The sequence below is a fragment of the Sabethes cyaneus genome, chromosome 3 (genome assembly GCF_943734655.1).
Source record: "Sabethes cyaneus chromosome 3, idSabCyanKW18_F2, whole genome shotgun sequence".
NCBI classification, from domain to species: domain Eukaryota; kingdom Metazoa; phylum Arthropoda; class Insecta; order Diptera; family Culicidae; genus Sabethes; species Sabethes cyaneus.
In genome coordinates this window covers 62081822-62106769 of record NC_071355.1, presented here as the reverse complement: position 1 = coordinate 62106769, position 24948 = coordinate 62081822, and the positions used below count along the sequence as shown (strand labels likewise).

The 24948-nt window shown below is 40.3% G+C and overlaps 3 protein-coding genes across 4 annotated transcripts; 2 read left to right on the top strand and 1 right to left on the bottom strand.

The window, feature by feature from the left end:
• Window positions 1-1010: 1010 nt before the first annotated feature.
• Window positions 1011-9844, top strand: LOC128741850 (neprilysin-2-like). Its single transcript, XM_053837948.1, has 6 exons — window positions 1011-1094; window positions 7403-7525; window positions 7614-7859; window positions 7916-8127; window positions 8188-9157; window positions 9216-9844. Exons 1-6 carry the CDS (start codon window positions 1022-1024, stop codon window positions 9803-9805), a joined length of 2214 nt encoding a protein of 737 aa, XP_053693923.1. The 5' UTR covers window positions 1011-1021; the 3' UTR covers window positions 9806-9844.
• Window positions 9845-15323: 5479 nt separating this feature from the next.
• LOC128742176 (ATPase family AAA domain-containing protein 3A homolog) lies at window positions 15324-18005 on the bottom strand. Its single transcript, XM_053838436.1, has 4 exons — window positions 17636-18005; window positions 16265-17564; window positions 15939-16137; window positions 15324-15881 (listed from the first exon to the last, which is right to left on the bottom strand). The coding sequence occupies exons 1-4, from the start codon at window positions 17850-17852 to the stop codon at window positions 15807-15809; spliced, it is 1791 nt and encodes a 596-aa protein (XP_053694411.1). The 5' UTR covers window positions 17853-18005; the 3' UTR covers window positions 15324-15806.
• A 905-nt stretch (window positions 18006-18910) lies between these two features.
• On the top strand, window positions 18911-22686 carry LOC128741704 (GATOR complex protein WDR24-like). Of its 2 annotated transcripts, XM_053837686.1 has the most exons (5): window positions 18911-19263; window positions 19322-19650; window positions 19838-20098; window positions 20336-21230; window positions 21300-22686. In XM_053837686.1, exons 1-5 carry the CDS (start codon window positions 19074-19076, stop codon window positions 21353-21355), a joined length of 1731 nt encoding a protein of 576 aa, XP_053693661.1. In that variant the 5' UTR covers window positions 18911-19073; the 3' UTR covers window positions 21356-22686. The 2 variants fall into 2 exon arrangements, with proteins under 2 accessions (XP_053693661.1, XP_053693660.1); XM_053837685.1 differs by having other exon boundaries at window positions 19838-21230.
• The last annotated feature ends 2262 nt before the right edge of the window (window positions 22687-24948 follow it).

Genomic DNA, 24948 nt, shown 5'->3' with positions numbered 1-24948 from the left:
ATGATAATTCCGATCATCAAAATGTTGGTTGCATCCGGTCCCTAGCTTGAGTTGAAATCCCCGAAATCCCGTATCAAATCGGTACCTCTTTACCTGTGCAAGATCAGTTTACACAGTAAAGGAAAGCAACGTCAAACCGGCCCGAGTTGATGTTGACGAGTCGAAACTTTGAATGCAGAAAGTGCTGACCCATGCTGTGGCGACGAGCTTTAGCATAGCTGTATGATTAGCATTTTTTTCTCAATACATATAACTTTTGTCGAATTTTTGCTTTTCTTGTTTCTGTTAAGTCTGCACCGCTCTGGAACTAAAAATTGGTTTACACATGCCACTGATTCACCAGATATTCGAAATAATACACAATTCTGCATGAACAATTTAATTAATAGATTTATAAGTTTCATGACGCGTTACCATGAATGGCTTAGTGCTGACAGCTAACTCCCTGCTAGGTGAAATAATATATATATATATATTTTGCTTATGCTTTCACTCGGTTGCTTACTATAACTATCAACGTAATGGCCTTTGCAAAGCGCTAGAGCATGAGTTTAAAGGCTCGGCTTCGGGGGGCCTAGCAGTTTTACACCCAGCTCCCGGCGTAGTATTTGACGAGAGATGCAGTGAAAAAGGTCGACAAAGTGTATCAGCATTTACTACACCAGTTACTTAATCTCAGCGCTTAATAGTCGTTTTTATTACCGTAATTAGCTTCGTTATCAGGTTCGCGATTATGTATACCAACAAGCGGGATAATCGTCGAATAGAGTTCTTGGATGATACTACGTCAAGGAAAGTGGCTGAATGACTAAACGTTGATTTTTTTCGTTTGTTTTAATGATAATTGTGTTAAAGTGTGCTCCAAGAAAATGATCTGAGTTCTACCATTCCATACGCATTCAGAATAACGAGTAATTGTAATTATGAAGAAATCCACAACTCGTTCTCTTTATATTACAGAAATGACGGTTGGTGGAAAAGCAGAACTACACACGAGAAAATTCTTACTTGTATAAGTATAATGTGTGCAAGTACTGTCGCCGTGCTGCTGGTGTCACTATTTTTCGTGCTGATCAATTGTCGTGCCACAGAATGTAAGTAGCATATATTTTTTGTTTGTTTTTTTTTTTTTTTTTTTTTTCCATGTTGGGTATTTTTATCACTGCGACCATTTGTTTGATCTATTGTGATATATCCCCCGTTTTATTATAGCTATGTTGTCAAGATGACGTACCACTATCAGAAGTGATCGTCATTGTTTGACTAATAGCATTTGTCCAGCCCGGTGATGCACTTCGGATGAAGTGCACTACTGCGCTGGGAGTTGTTCTCCAAATATCAGAGGGTTCTAACAGCCCTCTTTCAAAGAACCTTAATCTTTTATTGAGAATTACCGGACATCGGCATAACAGGTGTTCCGAGTCTTCTTTTTCTATGCCACAGAAGCGACATATATCATCTTGAAGTTTTCCCATTAGCTTCAGATGATATCGGCTCGGACAATGTCCTGTTATAAGACCAGTATAAATGCTAAGATCTTTCTTCGAAAGCTCCAGGATTTTGCGAGTCATTGAAACGTTTGGAGAGATAAACCGTTTCGACTGCCTAGCAATGAAAGTGTTATTCCAATTTGATTCCACTTTCGCACATTCCCATGCTTTTAGCTCCATTTTTAAAGCAGAGGCAGATAAACCACAGAAGGGCTCAGGTCCTACAAATTGATGAGATGATCCGAGTCTTGCAAGCGCATCAGCTCTTTCATTTCCATCGATTCCACAGTGACCTGGGACCCAATACAGGTTGACTTGATTACGACAAGACAATTTTTGGAGTAATTGAATACATTCCCAGACAAGTTTTGATGTGCATGTCGCCGACTTTAGAGCGTTTAGAGCTGCTTGGCTGTCTGACATGATGCATATATTTGAATGTCTATAGTTCCTGCGCAAGCACACAGTCGTACATTCTATAATTGCTTGTATTTCAGCTTGGAATACAGTTGGCCATCTGCCCATAGAAATTGACATGTCTATTCCTGGGCCAGTCACTCCTGCTCCAACTTGATTGTCCATTTTTGAACCGTCTGTATAGAAAACTGTCGAGCCTGGACGAAGATCGGGACCACCATCTTCCCAATAATCACGTCTAGGCTCAAATACCCGAAATATTCGATTAAAGTTGTATTTTTTCTCCATCCAATCTTCATTATTATTTACAATAGGATTAATACTAATAGTTTTTAGAATACTGAGATGACCTGTTAGATCACCTTCAAAGAGGTTCATTGATCTTTTGATTTTTAGAGCACTCTTTTCAGCTTCTAATTGTATAAACTGATGCAATGGAAGTATATAGAGTAAAGCATCCAATGCCTTCGATGGTGTACTTCTCATTGCACCTGTTATTGAAAGAGTGGCTAGCCTTTGAAGTCTTTCCAGCTTTTTTTGGGTAGCTTTCTCTTTCGTTTTTGGCCACCAGACCAACGAGGCATAGGTAATCCTGGGTCTGACAATTGCCGAATAGATCCAATAAATCATCTTCGGTTTCAGTCCCCATTGCTTACCAAAAGTTCTTTTACATATCCATAGAGCATTTGTAGCTTTGTTTACTGCTTGCTCTAGATGTGTGTTCCAATTGAGTTTTCTGTCAAGAAAAGCTCCAAGATATTTGACAGTGTCTGAAAGTTTTAAAAGTGTTCCTTTCAATCTGATGTTGTTTAATGTAAATTGTTTTCTTCTCGTAAATGGTATGATAGTAGTTTTATTGGCATTTATGCTGAGGCCCTGCCTATCACACCATGATGAAATCAAATTTAAAGCCATTTGCATTCGGTCAGCGATAATAGAATCAAATTTTCCTCGAACAATTATGACTATATCATCTGCGAAGCCAATTATTTCAAAGCCTAGCGCTGTCAACTTTTGAAGAAGATCATCAACTATTAAAGACCACAATAAAGGTGATATTACGCCTCCTTGTGGGCACCCTTTTACTGCTCTAACGCTTACAGATGAGCTTCCAAGGTTTGCTGATATCTCCCTTTTTGATAACATTTCGCTAATCCAGTGGATAATGGATATATCGAAACCACGTTTCGTCATAGCCGTAATCATTGAATTATGAGATGAATTATCAAATGCGCCTTCTATGTCTAGGAAGGCAGCTAGTGAAATTTCCTTCGCTTCAAATGACTTTTCTATTTTTTTTACAACAGTTTGTACTGCTGTTATCGAAGATTTGCCTTCTTGATATGCGAATTGATATTTGCTCAACGGATCTTGAGCTATATATGATGACTTTATATGCTCATCAATTATTTTTTCCATTGTTTTTAAGACAACAGAGGATAAACTTATCGGCCTGAAGGATTTAGGTGAAGTTTTATCCTTCTTTTGTTTGTTTAGAATATAGTCACCAGTTTTGGGTCATTCGTGACTTCTGCGGAGTTGGGATTTAAACCCGGGTCCTCGGCGTGAGAGGCATGAATGCTAACCACTACGCGGGACTGAACCCAAGTAGCATATTTATTCAATGAAGGTTCTAGGCATTTTGCAAAATTATCCTAAAAGTGTAGGCCGTCCCAGAATTCCACGACATTTTGTGCACATGCTTAGTGAAACGACTTATTAATGCAAACGGCGTTTGCATAAATTCGAGCTCTGCTCAACGAACGGTCACTGAGCTACTAATGAGTTAGCAACATTGTAGCACTGTAAATACAAAAGATACAGCAAAAAGTTTATTTGGCCAAATTGCAGATGAGAACTATTTCTACAAATGTACCATATATAACATTGTAAAAATTGAGTCAAAGTGATCGAACCATACCTGAGTTCTGTAAAAAAAATCCAGATACCTAGTATTTCTTCAACTGGAATTTTTTTCTATTGACCAACAAAATAACATGAAAGTGACATAAAAATGATGCAAAAATAAAACAAAATTTCAATAAATTGCAAACTTGGTATAAAAAATATTACAACAATAATACAATATCAAAAATGAAACAGAATTGATACAATTACTCAACGATATAGGAATGACAAAAAAATAATACAAAGATGGCACAAATATGAAACAAAAATAAAACGAAAACAAAAATCCAAAAATGGCAGAAAAATTATGTTACAAAAAATAATAAAGGGACAATAAAAGAGCCACAAATGCAAGAAAGATATCATAAAAACTGACACAGAAATGACACAAAAATGAAGCAGAAACCAGAAACAAAGAAAAATAACACCAATATGGTCATGGTACTAAACAATTTGAGTCCATTTTACTAAACAAAATATCTAAATGCTTCCTACTATAAGTACAGACAAACAGACAAAACACTCATTGGGCGATTCTTCACACGCTGTAACAGCCATTTCAAATTTAGTGTTGGTTGGGAATGTCTCCGTATTTGTCAAAGTGCTGCAGAAGGAGGAAAAAATTACTTACAATTAAACGCTTGTCAGAGGAATACCCCTGTTTTAATATTTTAGAGAGTCTATGATTGACAGTGTTGATCTGGTGCTGGTGTTGGTATGGTGCTAGTTGACCAAACTCGTGACTTTAGTCATGACCTTGAAATGCGGTCAGGCATATATTAATATTTTTTTGAAACGATGATTCTACAATTGATGAAGGGACGGTTAGGGAAAGTAATGAAGAACGATTTTTTCGGGAATGAAGAGGAAGGGTGGAAAGGAAGGAGGTGGGGGGGTAATAGGTAGCTATGGTTAACAAGTTGTCGTTGTGACTCCTATCTTTTGTCCAATGCTGGAAGGTACATGGGTCGAACCAAGCTGTAATCAGAGATTATAACCGGATTTGAACCCACAACACCTGCCAGGGCGTGTCGCTCACTGGTACCCGTGTACCTTTGAACCACAGAGGCGCTAGACCAGCGGTCCGGTTATAATCTCTGATTACAGCTTGGTTCGACCCATGCACCTTCCAGCATTGGACAAAAGATAGGAGTCACAACGACAACTTGTTAACCATAGCTACCTATTACCCCCCCCCCCCCCTTCCTTTCCACCCTTCCTCTTCATTCCCGAAAAAATCGTTCTTCATTACTTTCCCTAACCGTCCCTTCATCAATTGTAGAATCATCGTTTCAAAAAAATATTAATGGTGCTAGTGTTCGGGTAAAATGTGTGTGACGATGTTGATTTAATGCGGATTTTTTTCAAAGAGTTACGTCTGTTTGTCTGTGTTATATCTACGCCATTTTGGTCACGCCTTATTTAAAAGTTTATTTGTTTATTTGTTTGTTTTACACTTCATCTGACTTATTAGTCTAAATGAACTTACTCTAACAATCTATGATAAATTTATTCTCACCAACCGCTTAAATTTACTCAGTGATTCGCCAAATTGGAAATGCTCCTCAACACAGCTAAAAACTCTGACACACGATGTAACTGGTTCGTTGCGGCCAAATTCGGTACGGTGAAACGGGTTAGTCAGCAATGATGACGGCCTCAAAGTCCTTTCAGATGCACGGAAATTCATAAGCGACAGTAATTTCGGTGAGTCAATTTCGCCATTCAGTTTGGCTACGAACAAAGCCTGTTGAACCTTACGTCGACATTCTAATGTATCTAATCCAAGCAAACGGCAGCGGTCAGGATACGGAGGCAAATTGTTTGGGTCACGCCAAGGCAGATTACATAGAGCCAGTCGTATAAACTTTCTCTGGACTCGTTCAATTCGAAGGGCCCAATAGAGCTGGTGCGGAGTCCAAACTATACATGCGTTTTCGAGGATCGGTCGGACTAAAGCACAATAAAGTGCTTTGAGGCAATGCGGATCACTGAAGTTTCGGCCAATTTTGGCTATAAATCCAAGCTGGCGCGTTGCTCTTGAGATTATCAGTGCACGATGACGATCAAACGCCATTTTCGAGTCTAGTGTGACACCAAGGTCGTTAACGCAATCGACCCTTCTCAGTACCTGTCCGTTAATTCTGTAGTCATATACGATCGGCGATTTGATACGGTGGAATGTCATAATCTCACATTTAGTAATGCTGATGGTCATGTGGTTCGATTTACACCAGTTCACAAATGTGTCCAACAGTAACTGAAGATGATGACAATCCTCGATAGAACGAATCGTCAAGTAAATTTTAAGATCGTCAGCATATACCAGTCTGCAACCAGTTCCAAGAGCAGAGGCAGCGTCGTTGAAGAATAAAATAAACAAAAGTGGACCCAAGTTACTGCCTTGAGGTACACCAGATTTATTTGTGAACGGCAACGATAACTTAGACCCAAGTTTCACTTGCAGAACCCTATCACACAAATACGAGCGAAGCCATGCGACAAATTGTTGCAAGGCACCCAGTCGCAAGATTTTGTCAAATAGAATGCGGTGATTTATGCGGTCGAAGACGGCTTTTAAATCGGTATATATCACATCTACTTGTAGCTTACGTTCCATTTCGGCAATACAATTAGAGGTGAAGTCTAGGAGATTTGTTGTCACGGAGCGGCCAGCCATGAAACCGTGTTGGTCCAAAGAAATGTAGTGCCCAGCACGTTGAATTAGGGCACCACTCACAATTATTTCGAATAATTTGGAGGCAGCGGGCAAATTTGTAATGCCACGGTAATTTCTGACACTTCGGCGGTCACCATTCTTAAAGACCGGAAACATAAAGGAATGCTTCCAAATCTTCGGAAATTTCCCTTGCGCAAATGATTTGTTGAATATACAACAAAGCAGTATAGCTAAAGCTTCAGCGCAACGGCAGGAATTCCATCAGGCCCAGCACAGTACGATGTTTTTAATTTTTTTGCGGCAGCAGTAATCATATCCGGGGTAATCGCAAAGACATCGAAGTCGACGAAATTGGGACCAGCGACGCACCACAATCAGTAGCCCTTGTTGGTCCAGGAGTCTAAAGATCGTAGTTTCAAGACAAAAATGACGTAGAAACGGTACTAAATTAATGTAAATAACCAAAAACCAGCGCACAATGATTTCCCAAATGTTTTTCACTGGATTTAGATTCGAACTGAAGGCTACCCACCATAATATGTAGTTTTGCAGCCGAACCGGTGTGAACACCAGCGTAAAATATTTTAAAATCCCTTCCAGGAAGTTTCGAGGTATGATGCTGGTGTAACAAACCAGCCGTCGTATGTTCGAATCTGGGTGGTGCTGATAAAGTCGGTTGGGTCATTGCACTAGCTTCGTAATTGTCCTGTACTCTAACAACCAGCTGCGATGTCGATAAATAGTGGTCAACTCAAATCTTTAAAGCTGTTTATATCCAAGACTTTTCAATGCGAATGTTGGATTCAGCTTTCATTTATGGATCCTAAGAACCTTACAAAATATAACTTCTGGTACTGTATATACCTAATCCAGAACTTAAAAATATTTCTTTATTCCTTTATGACAGCATTTGATGCACTATCGCCAGAAGCTCTAACAAGCTCGCAGACTGTGAAAGGTAACTTCATCAATCTTCGTGCGAAACGGTCTGCAGAACGGTATTGTCTTACTCCAGGATGCATTCACTCAGGTTAGTATCTTAAATTTTAAAAGCCAAGACATACCGATATAGCATTCAATATTATCCAAATTACATCATCATCATTACATGCTCGCAGCTTCAAAAATCTTAAAACGGATGGACCTTAGTGTAAATCCATGTGATGATTTCTACGCATACGCCTGCGGTCAGTTTGTGAACGAAACCAATATTCCCGACGACAAGGTCGCGATTAACACTTTTTCACTCATGAGAGACCAGCTTAAGCAACAGTTGCGATCCCTTGTAAGTGAAGAAGTCGATACTCATGAAGCAAATCCATTCAAAATAGTCAGGCAATTGTTCAGAAAATGCATAAATAAGGGTGAGTCACTGTTCTGCGAATCAGCAACAGAATAATTATTCAAAGTTCAATTTCAGCCTATATTGAAGATATCGGCACTGCGCCTTTGTTGGACATTTTGGACCGCATGGGCGGCTGGCCAGTACTGAAAGGGGGAGGATGGAAAGCTGACTCTTGGTCGTGGGAGAAGTCGGTTGAAAAATGTCGTCAACATGGATACAGTGTTAACTACATTATGTCATTTTCTGTTGGCAGCGATTCGAAAAATACCTCTTACAGAACCATTCAGGTAGAATTGAAATAGCTATCTGTCAATCATAAAAGGTTTTTTTTCATCAACTGATTTCAGGTGGATCAAGCTAGTTTGAGTGTTAATCGTGAATATCTCATTAAAGGACTAAGCCATCCAATCGTATCTGCCTACTACAACTATATGGTCGACATCGCTGTCCTACTGGGTGCAAATGAAAATCGTGCTAAACATGAACTTCTGGAAGCACTCGAATTTCAAATTGCACTAGCGAATATTTCATTGCCGAAAGAACAACGCCGTAACATCACAATCCTGTACAATCCTATGACAATAAGAGATTTTCAGCATACATATCCATACACCAACTGGACCCTATACTTCAACACAATTTTGCAAGGTACGGGGCTATCCTTGGGAGAACAAGAAATAATCAATGTCGACGTCCCGTCGTACATGGACCAGCTGGGACCACTACTCCAAAGAACCTCAAAAAGAACTTTGGCAAACTATGTGATGTGGCGAGTAAGTGTATCTTCGATATTTGCTCTTACGGATGTCCTTCGTAAGCGACAGTTGAAATACAGTACAGTGGTCACGGGGAAGCAAGATCTGGAGCCACGATGGAAGGAATGTGTAGATATTGTAGCCGATGGCCTGCCTATCTCGGTTGGGGCTCTGTATATTAAGAAACATTTTAGAGAAGAATCAAAACTTACCGCCTTGGACATGGTTAGTGACATAAAGGCGGCATTCGTTGATATACTGCGGAAAGTGGATTGGATGGACGAAATTACACGTCAGTCTGCACTAGACAAAGTAGCATCGATGGTCACCCACATTGGTTATCCCGATGAGCTGTTGGATATTGCCAAAATAACAGAGTATTACCAAGACCTGCAGTTTGATTCGAACGACAATTATTTGCAAACCATACTTCATTTGAACAAATTTCATGCCACCAAAGCATTCCAAAAGCTTCGCCTGCCAGTTAACAAAACCGACTGGATACGACATTCCAGACCAGCAATCGTGAATGCATTCTACTCTCCTGTTGAAAATAGTATTCGTAAGTTATGTTTTTTAGACTCTCAGCACGCAAATTGAGCATATCTCTATTTTTCCAGAGTTCCCAGCTGGCATCCTGCAGGGTCACTTCTTCGCCTACGATCGTCCAAAATATTTAAACTACGGAGCCATTGGCTGGGTTATAGGACATGAAATTACGCATGGATTTGACGATAAAGGTAGACAGTTTGACAAAAATGGAAATCTACATGATTGGTGGCAGCCGAGTACTAAAAAAGCGTATTTAGAAAAGGCACGGTGTATTATTGAACAATACGGAAATTACATGGAGCCAAGCGTAAAACTAAACCTAAACGGTGTCAGTACTCAAGGAGAGAATATTGCTGATAACGGTGGCATCAAGGAAGCATACCATGCCTACCAAAAGTGGACAAGAAAGTATGGAGCAGAACCGCAACTTCCGGGACTAGAATTGCGTCCGGAGCAAATGTTTTGGATATCGGCTGCCCAAACGTGGTGTTCGGTGTATCGGCCGGAAACTTTAAGCAAGAGAATAACTACCGGTGTTCACGCACCGGGTCGATTTCGAGTGACCGGTCCTTTCAGTAATATGGTTGAGTTCGCGAAGGATTTTCACTGCCCTACAGGAGCGCAGATGAATCCAGCGCAAAAGTGCGAAGTTTGGTGAATGAGAGAGAAATTAGATAGACATTTTGTATTAGTACGGTGACCGTTTCGACTATGCCATTTGATCACTAATAAATGTTTAACGAAAAGCTTTTTAAACTAATTTTATATAAACATTTAATGTGCAATTATGTGTTTTCCCATCTGCTCTCTTACACCGCATAACCCCACTGCGCTATTTAAATGCTGAGTTCCATAAAAATTTCTCTACTCTTAAGCGCAGGACCAGAAGTATACATTAACCAAGTGAAAACTGCCACAAAAATGCAAAATCGTATATCACCGTCTCCGACATACGAAACTTTCCAGAAAATAATAATAATTTCAGATAAAATGAGACCTCGCGGTTAAATAAATTTTTTATGCAAATAAACAATAATTAACAATAAATGCACGCGTATTTGCGTGCCAGATTTAGATAAGTTTATAATATACAGAACTAGGAACTAGAACGTGGGTTACCTATGAGGGAATGTGTCGCACAGACGCAAAATTGAAAATAATTCTCGTTAAAAAGGTGACATCTGGAAAATTACTGGGTTGATTCGACCCGCGAATCCGCGAAGAACGTTATACATATATAGTAAGCGTTGCTTCAATGATCCTTATTTAAGTTATGTGCTCTTTCCCCTTCAAGTCGTGTCTCGCCCTATCAACCATTTTTATTTCATTACTTTGTCGTTAGTTTTGTCTATTGAAAAGATTACTGTTATAAAAAAACATAATCTAGGTGGACTCAGTTTTTTATCCAGAATTATACATTCAATACGGTGCATAAAGGTCCGACCTGGACTAATGCGATCTCAATGAATTTCGGTAATCAAGATTTTACTAGATATCCATACAAATTTGATTTGCACATATCTAGCAGTTTTTACGTTATTGACATTTCGGCACCAACTTATCAAAAGGGCCACTCTGCAAAATGTAAACAAACCGAGTGAGGCTTATTTTTAGCTGGACTAGCATAGGGAAAGAAACCCTCACTCGGTTTGTTGACCTTCAATAATGCCTTCAAGAAAATATGTGTTTTTGATGGATCTTAAAGTACTCAAAAGCAGGGACCGAAACGGTTACACTTTTTCTATTACATTTACCATTATGCAATGCCATGTTAGACTCTTAACTAATACCATCGCTCTGTACTGTTTCTGTACCGGCAGTGCCTGTCTTATAAGTGTCGAGACTAACCAGAATATGTACATGATAATAAGCAAACATTTTTATACGTTAGCCGACCATTCACACAAAATGCCGTGTAGAAATGACATGCATTAGCCGCTTTTTGCTTACAGTTATAGTTGAAATAGTATGGAGAAGTGATAGAGAATAAGTTGTATTGGGAACCTTCTTATTAACCGTGTTGTTTGGGGGGAAAGCTGTATGTTTGGCTTACGGACGCAAAGCAGCAAAAGAGAATACAAAAAAGTGTCTTCAAGACTGGTGACACTCTTTCCCCCATATCGAAAAGTGTCTGACATGTAGAACAAAAGATGTTTTCGTTATCCTTGCATTTCTTTTCGGTGCTTGTGTACTAGTAACATGTCGCAAGACTGGTAGCAAGATAAAATGGTAAAAGTCTTCAAATTTTTGTCAACAACCAGTACATTTAACGTCCCTGCTCAAAAGGCGTGATTTGTGAGAAATTAACATGAAACGAGATATAAAGAAAAAACTGATTTTTAAATGCGATTCCGACCCAACTAAAAAAATTTGAATTGCCTTGACAAATTAATTATAAGAGATAGTATTTTCATTTTTTCAGCAAAGTTACTCAAAATTTAATGATCTTTAACTATCCTAAACATTTATCCAACTAACTTAAGTCATAAAAAAGTTTATTTTTTGGACACGCTTACTATGAGGACCACCCTAATGTAATATACAAAAATGTCTACCTATGACTAAGAGTTTTAGCGTAATTACTTTTGTGTTTGTCTATCTAGATATAGGTTTCATCTCACAGTGCGGTTGTAATAGTCTGATAACCAAACTGCTATGGCTTTTGAAAAAGTGCGGCTGCCAATCAATCAATCAATTACCAAAGTAAAGGAATGATGGACATCCTTTGATCACCGAAATCGTGATCAACTTATCTTCCAATTATGTTGTAATACCTCTGCTCGAAAACTTTTTGGATCTAGTTCTGTGTAATGCGGTCGATTCCATCTTGAAAGAGAGCTGTATTAATTTTAAGCGAAGGAAATGTTATCGAAGGCGCCGTTAACATCAAGAAAAGCTCAAAGTGCCGTCCCATGGTATTTGAATGAAATTGCAATTAATGTTAATGAGTAGTGCAGTGCGGACTCCGCAAATTTACCGTGCTTGTACTTACTCATTGGTCAATGTCCGCCAGAACAACGGCATGAACTCAGAGCTCACCAAGGCCGACGGTTACCGGCCACTAGGCCAGGTTCCCCGGCCGCCAGGCCAGGGAAAGGCACCCCTGACCTTTCTGATCCATGTGGCTATATCAGTCTTGGTACCATCACCAAGCATTGTTTCGCTACCGAGAGATTAAAAGGCTTCCGTCTCTTCATTATTGGCGTCATGCTCTGCTGGTTTTATTGGTCTCTGGCATTTGTATTTATTCTGGTACCACCAACACAGCAAGAAATATCGTACAATGAACGGATATCACCATTATCGGCGGCGGTTTCTCCTTCGGCCAGGGAGTTAGTCCAGCCTCTCTTGTCCCGCATACAAGATCGTTCAACAATCTTCTCCAGTTTGGCGTATCGTTGATGGACAGCTGTCTTAGCCACTCTTGTTCGCACTCGATCAAGGCCGGCTTTTACCTCTCTACGTTCGTCGATCATTCTCCAACTTCTTCCACCCGCTGTGCCTTTTACCGACGGCTTCGTCACTGGTCGTGATGAAGGCGGTCTTGATGCCGGTCCATTGCGCTTCGACGGTTCCATGAGGTAGCAAATATTAGACTCAGGATTCAAGTTGTTTGACAAAGGCCCTTTTTAGCTCGAGATTCTCCAATCGGCGGACGTCGTAACGACTCCCAACTTTCTCCTCTCGTCGCCTAATACGTGCGACGCGCAAACGTACCTCAACGATGATAAGGTGATGGTCAGATGCAATATCGGTTCTGCACTTGTTGTGAAGGTTCTTTTCCACTTTCGGCTGATGTAGATGTTCTCAATTTGGTTTTCTGTTTGACCGTCGTGGAAAAGCCACGTGACCTAATGTACTGATCTGATCTGTTGAAAGGAAGGGACTCACCAATGACCATGTCGTTATTACCACAGAACACAGTAACAAACTCTCCGTTTTCGCTCTTCTCTCCATGGGGTCCCATGACAGGTTCAAGGCAAGGATCAGTATATTAGTAGGATTAGTTCTAATTCGTTTCCGTATTTTCATACTAAATGTCGTTGCCAATAATCCACATCGATTTCTTTTTTCATATTTTGTAACTTTTGAGCTTCGGGTACAGTAGGTTGTTAGCATAAAGTCCCCTATCTGCGGTTTCTTCTGCCCTGTCTGCGTACGACAACTGAGATTGCGTACCCCAGCCGGCACCACGTGGAGTGGTAGGGAAAGGAGTTAGTGAACAAAGTTGGTATATTTGAAAAGTTCCCTCTTTGCCAGCCATATCAGCCTGTCGGTGTCTTCTATTAGCGACCAGCTCCCGTTTACCGTGGCTGATCGAGAGGCAGAACGGCAAATTCTTGGACCTCATCGCCAGAGTAGCCCTTGCTGCGATACCATTTCTGCAGTCGCCAGAGGTCTCAGATTGCAAATCTCCTCTTTCCCTGGTGGCGAATTCAGAGTCAGGGATAAAGCGGAAAGCCCTCCTCCCAATGACATGCTGTCGAAGTTGAAGTCCTATTCCAACTCCACAAACGTCTGTACCGGTCGGATTGCGCACATCTGCATTCGTTCATCTCCAAACTTTGTCCGGTGCTCTTCCCCAACTTTTGAGGGTTGCTGGTTTCACCTTTCCTGTTTGTGTTTAGCAGCTTGGAACAGAGGGAATAATTTACTGCCCCGGTGCTGTGGTACCATATAGGCTCCATTCGACCTTAGGAAATTTAATCAGACCTCCCAAGAATTCAAATTCACCCCTACTTTACACCAAGGATTAGAGTCCGCATTTCGATCAGCATGTGGCATGCTCCAATGCTACCTACAACATTGAAAGCAAAATATTTTTTACAAGATTTACCGCGGACGTAGACTTGATGTGCCGTGCCGCACTCGGATGGATGCATCACATATTTATCATGGATTGGAGTCATTCGGTGCCATTCATTGAGACCTAAATCTAAGCACTCTTCCCCTGGAGTATGTGATACACAGCTCGGGTTCCGATCCAACTTTCCCTAATCAGAAGGAATTTTTAAGTGGTAAATACAAATTCTGCAGATATTAATGGGTATGAAATGGGGAAGGCAAATGAGGAAGCGTCCAACATAGTTTCAGCCAGCCCAAGCCCCTACCTAGCGCCTCCACGTGGCCTTACCCGGTAATGCTCTATTGAGTAACCAAGCTAGGAGGTGCGATGCTGGGTGATTCTCGGCTGCCTGATCTGAGCCACATGACCTTGTTAGGAGGTAATATAAGTTAATATAAGTTATTTTAATTATTTGTTTCATTTTAGCTCATTAAGCACCTCCTACTGGACAGTGAAAACTCTGACCGAAAAAAAAGTTTAAACAATGCTCATGGATACCAGAAGAAAAAATTAAATTAATAATGGAAACACTTATTAAAACTCAAATGATGCAACTCTATTCCATTCGAAGGACTGCTGGTGAGATTGTTCTATTTTTGCCCAAATACCTTCATATATTTTATATTCGTATAACACATATTTTATTACACTGCCATGATATATCATAATTAAAGTAAAGGGGAGGGAGCATCAGGGTATCGAATGAATCGAAGACTGGATGAGGAATGTGGTAACCAGCCCAAGTCATATAAGGTCGAAGAGGATTTTGAAGCGCCCTTCTAGTACACAAATCATCACGCAAGATAAGGGACCCTATTTTCACAGTCACCACGCCTAAATTTTTTAGGTGAGGTGACAATTTGCGATTCTCACAGTCACCTGGGTGACTGTACAAATCAAATGGGGCCTGTAAGGTGAGGTGACTTTAGGTGAGGTGACAGGAAAGTGAAAGAAGTAGGGAGAGGTGAAGTGACTGTGCCCAAGTTTGCAGGGCGAAGTTTATCTAAAAACCGGAAGCCTATGTTGGAAGGAGTTCCTTATAGATCCACCCAACCCCTTTTGGTCCTTTACGAACAGTATTGACATGAAAGTTGCTGGATAGATAAATTCGATTCTGCAGTAATTCTACTTGCATACAATGGGAAACCCTTGAGGTGATGGTGGCTACTCCCATACATACATACATACATACATACATACATACAATACAAATTCCGCAGAGTTTAATAACTGCAAGAATACAGTTGGAATTTCACAATATAATGTTCAACGAAAATACACAAATACTAATAAACAATAGTTTTTTTAACATTGAACTTTTCGACCCCGAATATAATTACGTTTCGCAGTAACATTTAGCCGAAGTTGAATTACAATAAAAATTGAATATCAAAAGCTGGCTAACTATCGCAGAACACAATTGGTTTGGATAATGCAAATGATGCTAAATGCATATAATTTGTTCCAAGTGATAATCGGTGACAATACTTGAGCTCTTTTGTTCGAAGAAGTTTAATATAAATTTCCCTGAGATGAACAATCGAGCTAATCTGGTCAAGCATATGGATTTACTTCACCATGTTTCTGCTCATATTTAGAAATGATTCGTTCCAATCAACTCGCACCTTACTGGTATAAAGCTTCCAATTATGTAAAAGTCGAAAACAATATCAATCTCGACTGCCAGTACTAAGAAAGCTTTCATTCCAATAATTAGACGACCTGATTGAATTTGGAAAAGGAAAACGTCGAGCCTAGCCGTGATATTCGTCTTGTTACTTTAGAATAAACTAAACAGATATGTATACTTATCCTAAGACTCTAGAAATCCTTTTCCCCCCGTTATTGATTTGTGGTCCAATTTTTCCTGTTCGGACAACCACGCCATCTGAAAAAAAAACAGTTTGAAAAAACTTCGAAAAAGCGCAGCTTTTTTTTTAAATACCTTTTGCCTATGCTGTCGAGCTGCAGCTTCGCAACGATCTAAGACCATTTTTTCGGTCAATACTCCACTCTCCGAAGCATAACAGGCGGCTTGCCAAGACACACCCAGTTTGGAAATTTCTCGACCGGACATTCCTTCGCACATTTGAGCCATTTTACTGCATACCGCACTGTAGTCCCATTGCTCTACCTTGAATCGTCTGTAATGGAACGTTTAAAACAGGGTTGAATCTCATTTTGAAAACATTAGGTAATTGAAAATCAATGATATCGCTAGAAATGCTATTGCTTGAAACATAAAAAGTCCACCACACAGTTGATACCTACTTTTTACCCTCGGCCGCCGGTTGCAGAACAAATTTGTCAAAGTACAAGCGAATCAGCCGTTCTCGTTCGTCCAATCCTGGCAGAGTAAATTCAACCATTTCGTCGAGCCGGTCGTTGATCGCATAGTCAAACTGTTCGGGTGTATTGGAAGCAAGCACAAGCATGAACCGTGGATTCTGTTCTCCGGTTCTGTACAGGAAAGCATTCAACGCAGATCGCATATCCTCGGAAATTCGTTCGGAAGATCGCTTCCTTAAGAATGCATCGGCTTCATCGATAAACAGCAGCAAACCACGCCGACTAGTGTTTGCCCAATCGAAAACTTTATGAATGGCCGTTACTGCATCCCGACCCATCGGTCCGACATCACCACCGGTCATTATAGCATAGTCCATTCCCGAATGTGTTGCTAGTTTTTTGGCAAACATGGTTTTACCTGTTCCAGGCGGTCCATGCATTAGGATATTTCGATATAAACCCTTGTTGTGTTTGGTGTTCTTGGTGGCGATGGCAATATCACGCAAACGTTCCTCCAACTTGGGTTGTAGTACCACACCCTGCAAGGCATCTGTAGGCTTGGCTTTGAACCTCTTCAGTGTGTCAATTGGGTGACGTAACGCGTCCAAGAGTGAAAACCGGGAAGTCTCATTAACTAAAGAAGGTTTCCCTATTCTGGCTTCTACAAATCGAGCTGTAACGCCAGTTGCACCCTTTGCAGAATATACTCCCAGAGCAAGTAACGATAAACCGCCTACAGTCGTAGCAACTTTATTCCAATCGGAGAGCAAAGCAGTGGCTCCCTGTCCCAACACAGAACCCGCTGTTTTAATTCCTTCCATAACTGTGATTCGATTCTCCTCTGCCTTCAACCGGATCTGCTCCAGGGTAAGATCGCGGTTTTCTCGATCAACCTTTGCTTTAGCGCGTAGTTCAGCTTCCAGCAATTTCATTTTATTTTTTTCGCGTAATTCCATTTCATGTTCAATTGTTTTTCTTCTCATTGCTTCTTGCTTAGCTACACTTTCCTCCTGTTTCCGGAGGTTCTCTTCTTGAACACGCTGCTGTTGACTCAATTGTTCTTCGTAGCGCTTCCGAGCCAACTGATCTTGATATTGCGCCCGCTGTTGCTGCTGCTTAGTTTCTTCGACCAAGGTTTTACGACGTTCTTCGTGGTCGACCCGCTTTTGCTCGACTTTAGAACCCTCAATGTGTGCCTCATATTCCTTTACTTTGGCCATATATTCCTGTTGCCGCGTTTGCTCTTGCAATTTGGATAATTCAAGTGCTTCACGAGAGTGTTCTGAAAACAAACATTTACATCAAGGACATTAGACAGCTAGTACCATATTACGCAACATAAACTCGACTTACTTGATCGTTCCAGGGTACGGGCCGCTTCTGCTGCTCGTTCCAAAGCAGACGAGTCGAATCGATAGGCTTCCATCGCTTTACGTTCTGCTTTAGTAAGCGTTTTGTCCCCGGCAACTTCTCCGGCAGAACCTGCTGTAGGTTCTTCGGGTGGTCCACCGTCACCACCACCGGGTGGCATTTGCGGTACCTGACTTTTGTAACCGAATAGCCACGACATTTCGAACAATTACCGAAAGGCTTTCGTATATTTTGCACGTATTGAAATAGAATTGGAAATTGCAGGATGACGAAATTATCGCCAAACTAAAATCGAATATGTGCTCAATGCAAAAAGAACAGAACACACACGAGGAGCACGATTTTCGATTCAAGACCGGCGTGACACAACAGTGACAGTTGGAAAATGTCGACGAATTAAATTTTTGATCGACCAAGGACAAAAGGCTATCAAACCATTACGTCCAATCTATACATATTTTAAATTTTTTGTTAAAATTAAAACTTAAATACCGCCGATACCGCTACCCGCAAGAATTGCAAGTGCTGTGGCCTGTTTGCTCATGGGTTTGAAGTGATCTGCCTAAAACGCATAAAATTGATAAACAAGCCTAATACATGTAGACGGAGCTGCTGATATATTTTGGGTTGTCCTTGAGATAAAGAGCTATTGATAAAGATGAAGAAACTATCAGAGGAAAATTCTTTTGCTTTGGTTTATCACGTTGTCAGTCCGACATAGCATTTCAGTAATTGCGTACAGGCTTTAAAATGTTTTTCGATTTTGTTATAGCGGATTTTTTAGTCGTTGGTCAGGCATTTCTATTGTTTCTATCCAAACTCCAGATCTTCGTGTTATTTGCTACGGGGTGAAGTGGCTGTCAAATTCATACATTTTCGATGTGCCACGCATAGGTACCAAAATGTTAATTTTGGCAGGAACCAAAAAATTTGCTGGGAATTCCCCTTTACCGAGGACCATTTGAAAGTTGCTCTCTTCACTCCTACATGAGAAAGAGATAGCAACACACCATGCCCTTGGTTATTTGTTCATTGCGTATTAATTTTTGAAGGAGGCAACTTGAAAGCCTGTTTGTCGGAGTAGCCATCACGTTAATCCGAAGCCAACCGATCCTTACGTCATTTGCAAATGCTCCTTCCGTGGCACGTTCGTTCACTCACACAATTTATTGCAAAAAGTCGTTTTGTTGACGTTTCCGATATCCCTTCACTCGGAGCCGACGTTTCTTTTACGATAACAGGTTTTGAGATTACATTGTATAATTTAATATTTTCGACGTGTAAAGTTTTAAGGAGTCCGTTTTTAACATTGTGTGGTGAAATATTTGATTTTCCTGTTCTTTTGTAAAATTTGTTCACTAACTGCAACAACCCCGCCGCCGTGGAAGTAACTTGCAGTGTTTGAAAGAAGATCAGTTCAATGAAAATGACCGCTCCGCGACTAGTCGCCAGGGCTAGTCGCAGTAGATTTTTCATCGGCTTGGGCATCTTAGTGCTTATGGCCGGATTCGTGGCCATATTTCATAGCTCTCAGCAACAATTAGATGAACTACGTCAACTGGGGCTGCGTTGCGAACAGCAACAGGAAGCAATTTCAGCCAAAATGCAAGGTAATTATATTTTGGACAAGAGTTTGTTTTGTACCCAACAGGTTCCATCTACCCACAGTTGTTGTTGATCAAAAGCTGCGATTGGAGAATTCGTTGGCTTCGGAAAGAATGATTAACGAGCAAAGCCGCGCCGAGCAACATCAGAAATCCCAGGATGAAAAGGAACAACACAGCAAAGTCACCATGGAGGCGAACATTCGATACGCTTCCTTGCAGCAACATTACAATTTAATGAAAAGTCAGCTGGATGATCTAACCGAGGAGTGTTCTTCTAGCAAGAAGAAACAATTGGAGGAGATAAATTCACTTCGTCTTAAAGTAAGCGAACTGCAAGGAAAGGTTTCTTTGCACCAGAAGGAATCAGCAAACGATGTGGAGCATCTCAAGGTAAGCTTTTGTATTTTTGCCATATACGTACCTAATAAATATATGAACGTCTATAACTGAAGCTGATTTGCAAGTAGCGTAATTTGCCATTGTTCAAAACTTCTTTAGTCGGTTTAGTCTATAGAATGAACAATCTCCTATTATCTCTCGGTTTGACTATAGAAAAAAATATTAAATTTATTTACAGGCCCAAGTTAAACAACTCACGATAGACAAGACGAATCTAGAAACTAACTATCGACAAAGATTATCCTATAAGGACAAGGTAATCGAACAACTGAAGGAACTCAACAGCAAAATAGAAAAAGAAAATAACCAGTATATTGAACTGTGCAAGATCCCTCCAGAGAAGATGCCTCATCACTACAAAGCCAGCGAAGTGTTTGCAGAGCTGCCGCCCAGTATCCCCAACGATGGACCGCTGCGAAACTTTGCCGAACAGATATCCGTGAGTGAAGATTTGTATAAAATTCCAGTTATGTTGCGCAATCGTACTAACAATTTTGAGGCTTTGCATGGTAGTAATGGTGTTGGTCCGGCAGTAATCGAACAAGAACAGGAAAGTACGGGGGTCATTGCTAAACCGTACGATACTAACGACCGACGGGACATAAAGAAGAAACCAAATGCCCACATGGTGGGAGCTGTTGACGGTGGCGTTATTAATTCTGTGGAAAATTTTCAGATCATCCCAAAACCTATGCCGCTAGTGTCCAACGACGATGCTAACACTGACTCAAAAAAACAAAGCCCTCCGTCAAATAATGTGCTCCAGGAACCAGTGCTGGTTAAGACGTCGACTTCAATTTCGTCCGCTCTTAGTAAAAAGACCTCTGAAAAGAGCGGCAACCTTCAAGTGCCAATATTAGCCGCTCCAACCGTAGGTTTCCCCGATGGTAGTAAATCGTCTTCCACCAGCACCACTACGCCAACTAGTGGTCTAGTGAAAAAACCTAGCAAATTTCGTTCAAAAGCGCTTCCAGTCGGTGTCGTTCCCTACCCTGAAAACATGGACGATTTAATGAAGGCAGACGAGAATAATAGTGAAAACGCAATTAACAACCGCTACTTAAATGTAGCTGCATCACATCAGGGCAATGGCAACCAAAACATAGAGCACCAGCAAATGCGCAACGACAAGGACCTTAACTTTATGAACGGTAATGTGGAATTGGAAAATGGTGCCCACGAGGTGAATGATAACGACTTCAATCTGGGCGGTGGTGGAGGAGACGGACACGGTAATAACAATCAGAATCAGCAATCGAATGGTCTGCCTAAAGACGGCGGCGATCAAAATGGAGACACGGTAAATGCTGCCGAAGAGGACACCAATCTGGAAGACCAGAAATTATTCGGTAATCTGCTGGTTCAACAACAGCAAGGGCCGCACGCCGATTATCCTGACATGCACCGTCATCTAGCCGATGGCAAAAGGAATGGCGGCGGAAAGGGTGCAATTGGAGAAAAGCTAATTAACGAGATCGTTCGCGATCATGGCAAAGAGGGTGACAATTATCCCAATGAGCTGGAAGAAGATTTACATTTACATCAAGAAGCAGAAGACGATGGGGGCGATGGTATGTTTTTTCTTACTCTATTTTAAAATAATTTATCAAAATCTTACGTTTGTTACCTTTGATTTTCAGTTGGCGATTATGATGATCCTGCCGCACTAAAGCAAGGACATGCAGAGCGCAATTAAGCTGAAATATCGCTGTGACAGTGACTGTCGAAAACCATTCGAGGGCATGAAAGAAGCACATATGGGCATATTTTTCTTCGTTTAAAGGTGGCCAAATATGCTCTGAAGACGCTCTTATTACGCTAGAAAATGACGATGTGGTAAATATATACCTGTCTATCACCGAACGATGATTTTCCGTACTATAAGCGGAGATATAAATTGAGATTTTTTGCAGAACTAATGGCAAAAACAATTTCATTATATGATATATGACTCTGCATAACACTAGACTGTAATAACTGAGACTCGGACAGCTCGAATGCTATATAAGGAAATAGTCCGCCACTCGTTAACTTTAGGTATTATATTGGTTACAGATAAATTTGCTTATCGTAAGTTTAGAATGGACATTGTGCAAGCAAATCTTTTGTCTTTGGTTGGGTTCAACTTAAAATATTGAAGCACTGGTTTGGGCTGTTATACTTTATGTGCTTATTGTCTAAAAGGGTTAGTTTATTTCGTCCGGCACAAACAGGGAGAAGCAAAAACTATCGAGTCGTACTATATGAAAATCTTAATTTTAAGAAAAACAAATCACTTCATTTAAATTAAAAAATATACATTACCGATCACGGAGAAACCGAAAAACTGCCAAACATGGCAGGGTCGTTATGTCTGAGTAATGTGTCCAATCTGAAGATATTAGTTTACATCTTTGCAACTAGCTATTATACGTAAGGTGCTTTAAAAGATTCGAAATATTTTTTATATTATTATTAGCATTATTATTATTATTTTCGTATTGTTTATCTGCTGTTTTATAGTTAGTTGTTACTTTTCATTTTTATAAGCAAAACAGATGTGCTTGATCTCTTCCTGTTTCTATGTTTCTGCTCAAAATTGAAATTTGAAAGCAAAATTAATCCTTTCACCTAGGTGTGACAAATACTGCCACTCTACGCAAATTACCCTCTTGTTCTTTGGGGGCGCTTAATACTTGTGTGTAAAAAAAGCTATTTTTGAACTGATAGAAGACAATTATTACTTAGATGAGACGAATATTGAATGTCCTTTCGAATTGTTCCTTTTTATTTGCCATATTATATTCTCCGTCTTGACGTACTGATTTGATTACATAGGTAAATACGATTACATCCTCATTACGTGAAAGATTGCTAAACTGGTTGTTATTTGCAGCTGTATGTGGAAATCAGTTTCTATACGCATAAAATCCATGATAAACCCTCCACCAAGGTTATGAATCACGTTAAATAATTCGAGAAAATATAGTAAGGCATTTCATTCCTTTACGTGAACGTTAGAATAGGTTTAAGGTAAAATAATAAAAAGCAGTATTTTTTATTAAAGGTCGCTGTCACTTGCTCAATCAGTACAAGAAAATAATGAGAATAGCACTTATATTGTTAGAACCTTAAACTCATTCGATTTGAGGGTGACAATGTAACGAAAAGGTTTGTCATTGAATCTGATTGGCCACAATTGGTTATCCTTATGTTATTTATAAACACATAATTCTACGTAAAGTAGACAAATTATTTTGTATTTTCCAATCAAGAAAGTTGCTAACGCTTAAAGATTCTAAGATCTTTGTGTTGAAACCCAAAAAAAACTATTCTTGAGAGGATAGGAAACTTAAACATGGATTTACTCACAGGCCTCTCGATAATGGGGCTAATTCTACGAAACAAATGATGTGACCCAGCATTCGGTATCATTTTAATTCGGTATCACTCGCGTTTCGTTCTGTATGAGTCGAGCCGAATCGAGTCGGGTCGAATGGCATAGGAGTTTGTAGACGAACCTTTTGCCGCATGCGACTGGATTTGCATAACAACGAATGCATTAATGTGAATCATAGCGCAACGAAGTTTGGCGACTCAGGTTAGTCAACCCCAAAATAGGCCTCAATATCTCTTTTTATTGCTTCTGTTCCTTTACTTTAATTTCCAGGGAAATGAGAGGATGGAAATTGTTTTATCAATGTAACGAATATACCATCTGAGCCAACAACTTACCCACTCCAGAATAAACTCGGTAATTGAAGGTGCTCGGATTCAGTGTACGGTGGAACTTCATTATGTTGTATTTCAAGAAACTGATTGTCAGCTAACTTGTGCATAGATTAGGCTTTTAAACACAGGTCACTTAATAGACCATTTTACGTACTAACAACATTGCTGATATTGATATTGCTTTCCCGTGGGGTCATCTCAAATTGTCAAAATTCCAGCACGGGAAAGCGCGATATCTGCACGTTACCTTGTCGCTTGTCATATAAAATGGTCTATTGCTGTAGTCTCCACCAGTCATGTGTAGTGTTTTAAATTTGTCTTCATCTTAATATCGTCAGCACAAAACAGTCCGCAACCACATCCAAGTGGTAGCAGTGTAGAGAACTCGTTGATGAATAGCATGAAAAGCAAAGGGTCAACGATACTGCCTTGAGGAGCTCATGCCATAGGTTATTTAAACAAAACAAAAAATTCGTGGCATTCATGATTTAAATCGTATTCTGAAGATTACAGGTTTTTCGTATCTCTCTTATTCTCTTATTGCACGGGAAACATTGTTATTTTTCCACTTAACACATCGTTATGAACTCCGTGAATGTAAGGTGAATAAGTCGGCAAACAACACTCGTCAAATTGTATTACAGTAAGAGCGGTAATGTCAAAATTCGACTCCACAGAAGGGTGAGGCTGTTCGAAGGAGAAGGTGAAGGTTGTTTTTATTTCAACCAGGTTCAAGTTTTTTTTTACCAAACCTCGTCATTTTAGTCATGACCTTGAAATGCGTTCAGGCATATATTAATTTTTTTTTTTGAAATGGTGGTTCTACAATTGATGAAAGGACGGTAAGGGGAAGTAATGAAGAAAGATTTTTTGGGAATGGAGGGAAGAGAGTGGAAAGGAAGGGAGGGGGGGGGGGGTAATAAATAGGTAGCTACGCTTAGCAAGTTGTCGTTGTGACTCCTACCTTTTGTCCAATACTGGAAGGTGAATGGATGGAACCAAGCTATAATCTGAGATTATAACCGGATTCGAACCCACAATACCCACCAGGGCATGTGGCTCGCTGGTACCCGTGTACCTATGAACCACAGAGGCGCTGGACAAAAGAAGTCTGCACAACCCCCCTTATTAATGTAGCGACATGGATTGGGCTATTTTTAGACACAAATTGTGCCCCTCGCTATCACCCATATGCAGGACCGAGGTTAATGCATTCCGGTTTATAGTCTATTGATCTCAATTTCAATATGGTATTGTTCGACTTTTGATCATCTAATAGCGATTAATGAAATACTAGAAGCGCTGAGCATAGCAGTGATAGTTAGGGTGAACCAACTATCGGTTGAAAGCCTCATTAGAAAAGTGAATAAATAAATAAATAGCAGTGAAAAGATGATAAATAGTAGGATTACACTTTCCGGAGAATAGGTTTTAGAAACTCCATTCAGGGCCGGTATGACTAAAGAGCCGAATAACTAAATTGCAGCGGGGGTACTGGAGCTTCCATGATATTGATGATTATGCCTTAGGGCAATGAAAAATGGTTGCTGTGTCGTAAAAAAGCAAAGCCTTAAGTAT

Bases quoted from the DNA above. Each gene is read 5' to 3' on its own strand.
- LOC128741704 (XM_053837685.1), top strand. From the start codon at position 19,074: ATGAAAATGACCGCTCCGCGACTAGTCGCCAGGGCTAGTCGCAGTAGA. The intron at 19,264-19,321 runs GTAATTATATTT...ATCTACCCACAG, and splicing joins AATTTCAGCCAAAATGCAAG to TTGTTGTTGATCAAAAGCTG. The intron at 21,231-21,299 runs GTATGTTTTTTC...TTTGATTTTCAG, and splicing joins AGAAGACGATGGGGGCGATG to TTGGCGATTATGATGATCCT.
- LOC128742176 (XM_053838436.1), bottom strand. From the start codon at position 17,852: ATGTCGTGGCTATTCGGTTACAAAAGTCAGGTACCGCAAATGCCACCC. The intron at 17,565-17,635 runs GTAAGTCGAGTT...GTTTGTTTTCAG, and splicing joins CCGTACCCTGGAACGATCAA to AACACTCTCGTGAAGCACTT. The intron at 15,882-15,938 runs GTATTTAAAAAA...TTTTTTTTTCAG, and splicing joins CTCGACAGCATAGGCAAAAG to ATGGCGTGGTTGTCCGAACA.
- LOC128741850 (XM_053837948.1), top strand. From the start codon at position 1,022: ATGTGTGCAAGTACTGTCGCCGTGCTGCTGGTGTCACTATTTTTCGTG. The intron at 1,095-7,402 runs GTAAGTAGCATA...CCTTTATGACAG, and splicing joins CAATTGTCGTGCCACAGAAT to CATTTGATGCACTATCGCCA. The intron at 9,158-9,215 runs GTAAGTTATGTT...CTATTTTTCCAG, and splicing joins TCCTGTTGAAAATAGTATTC to AGTTCCCAGCTGGCATCCTG.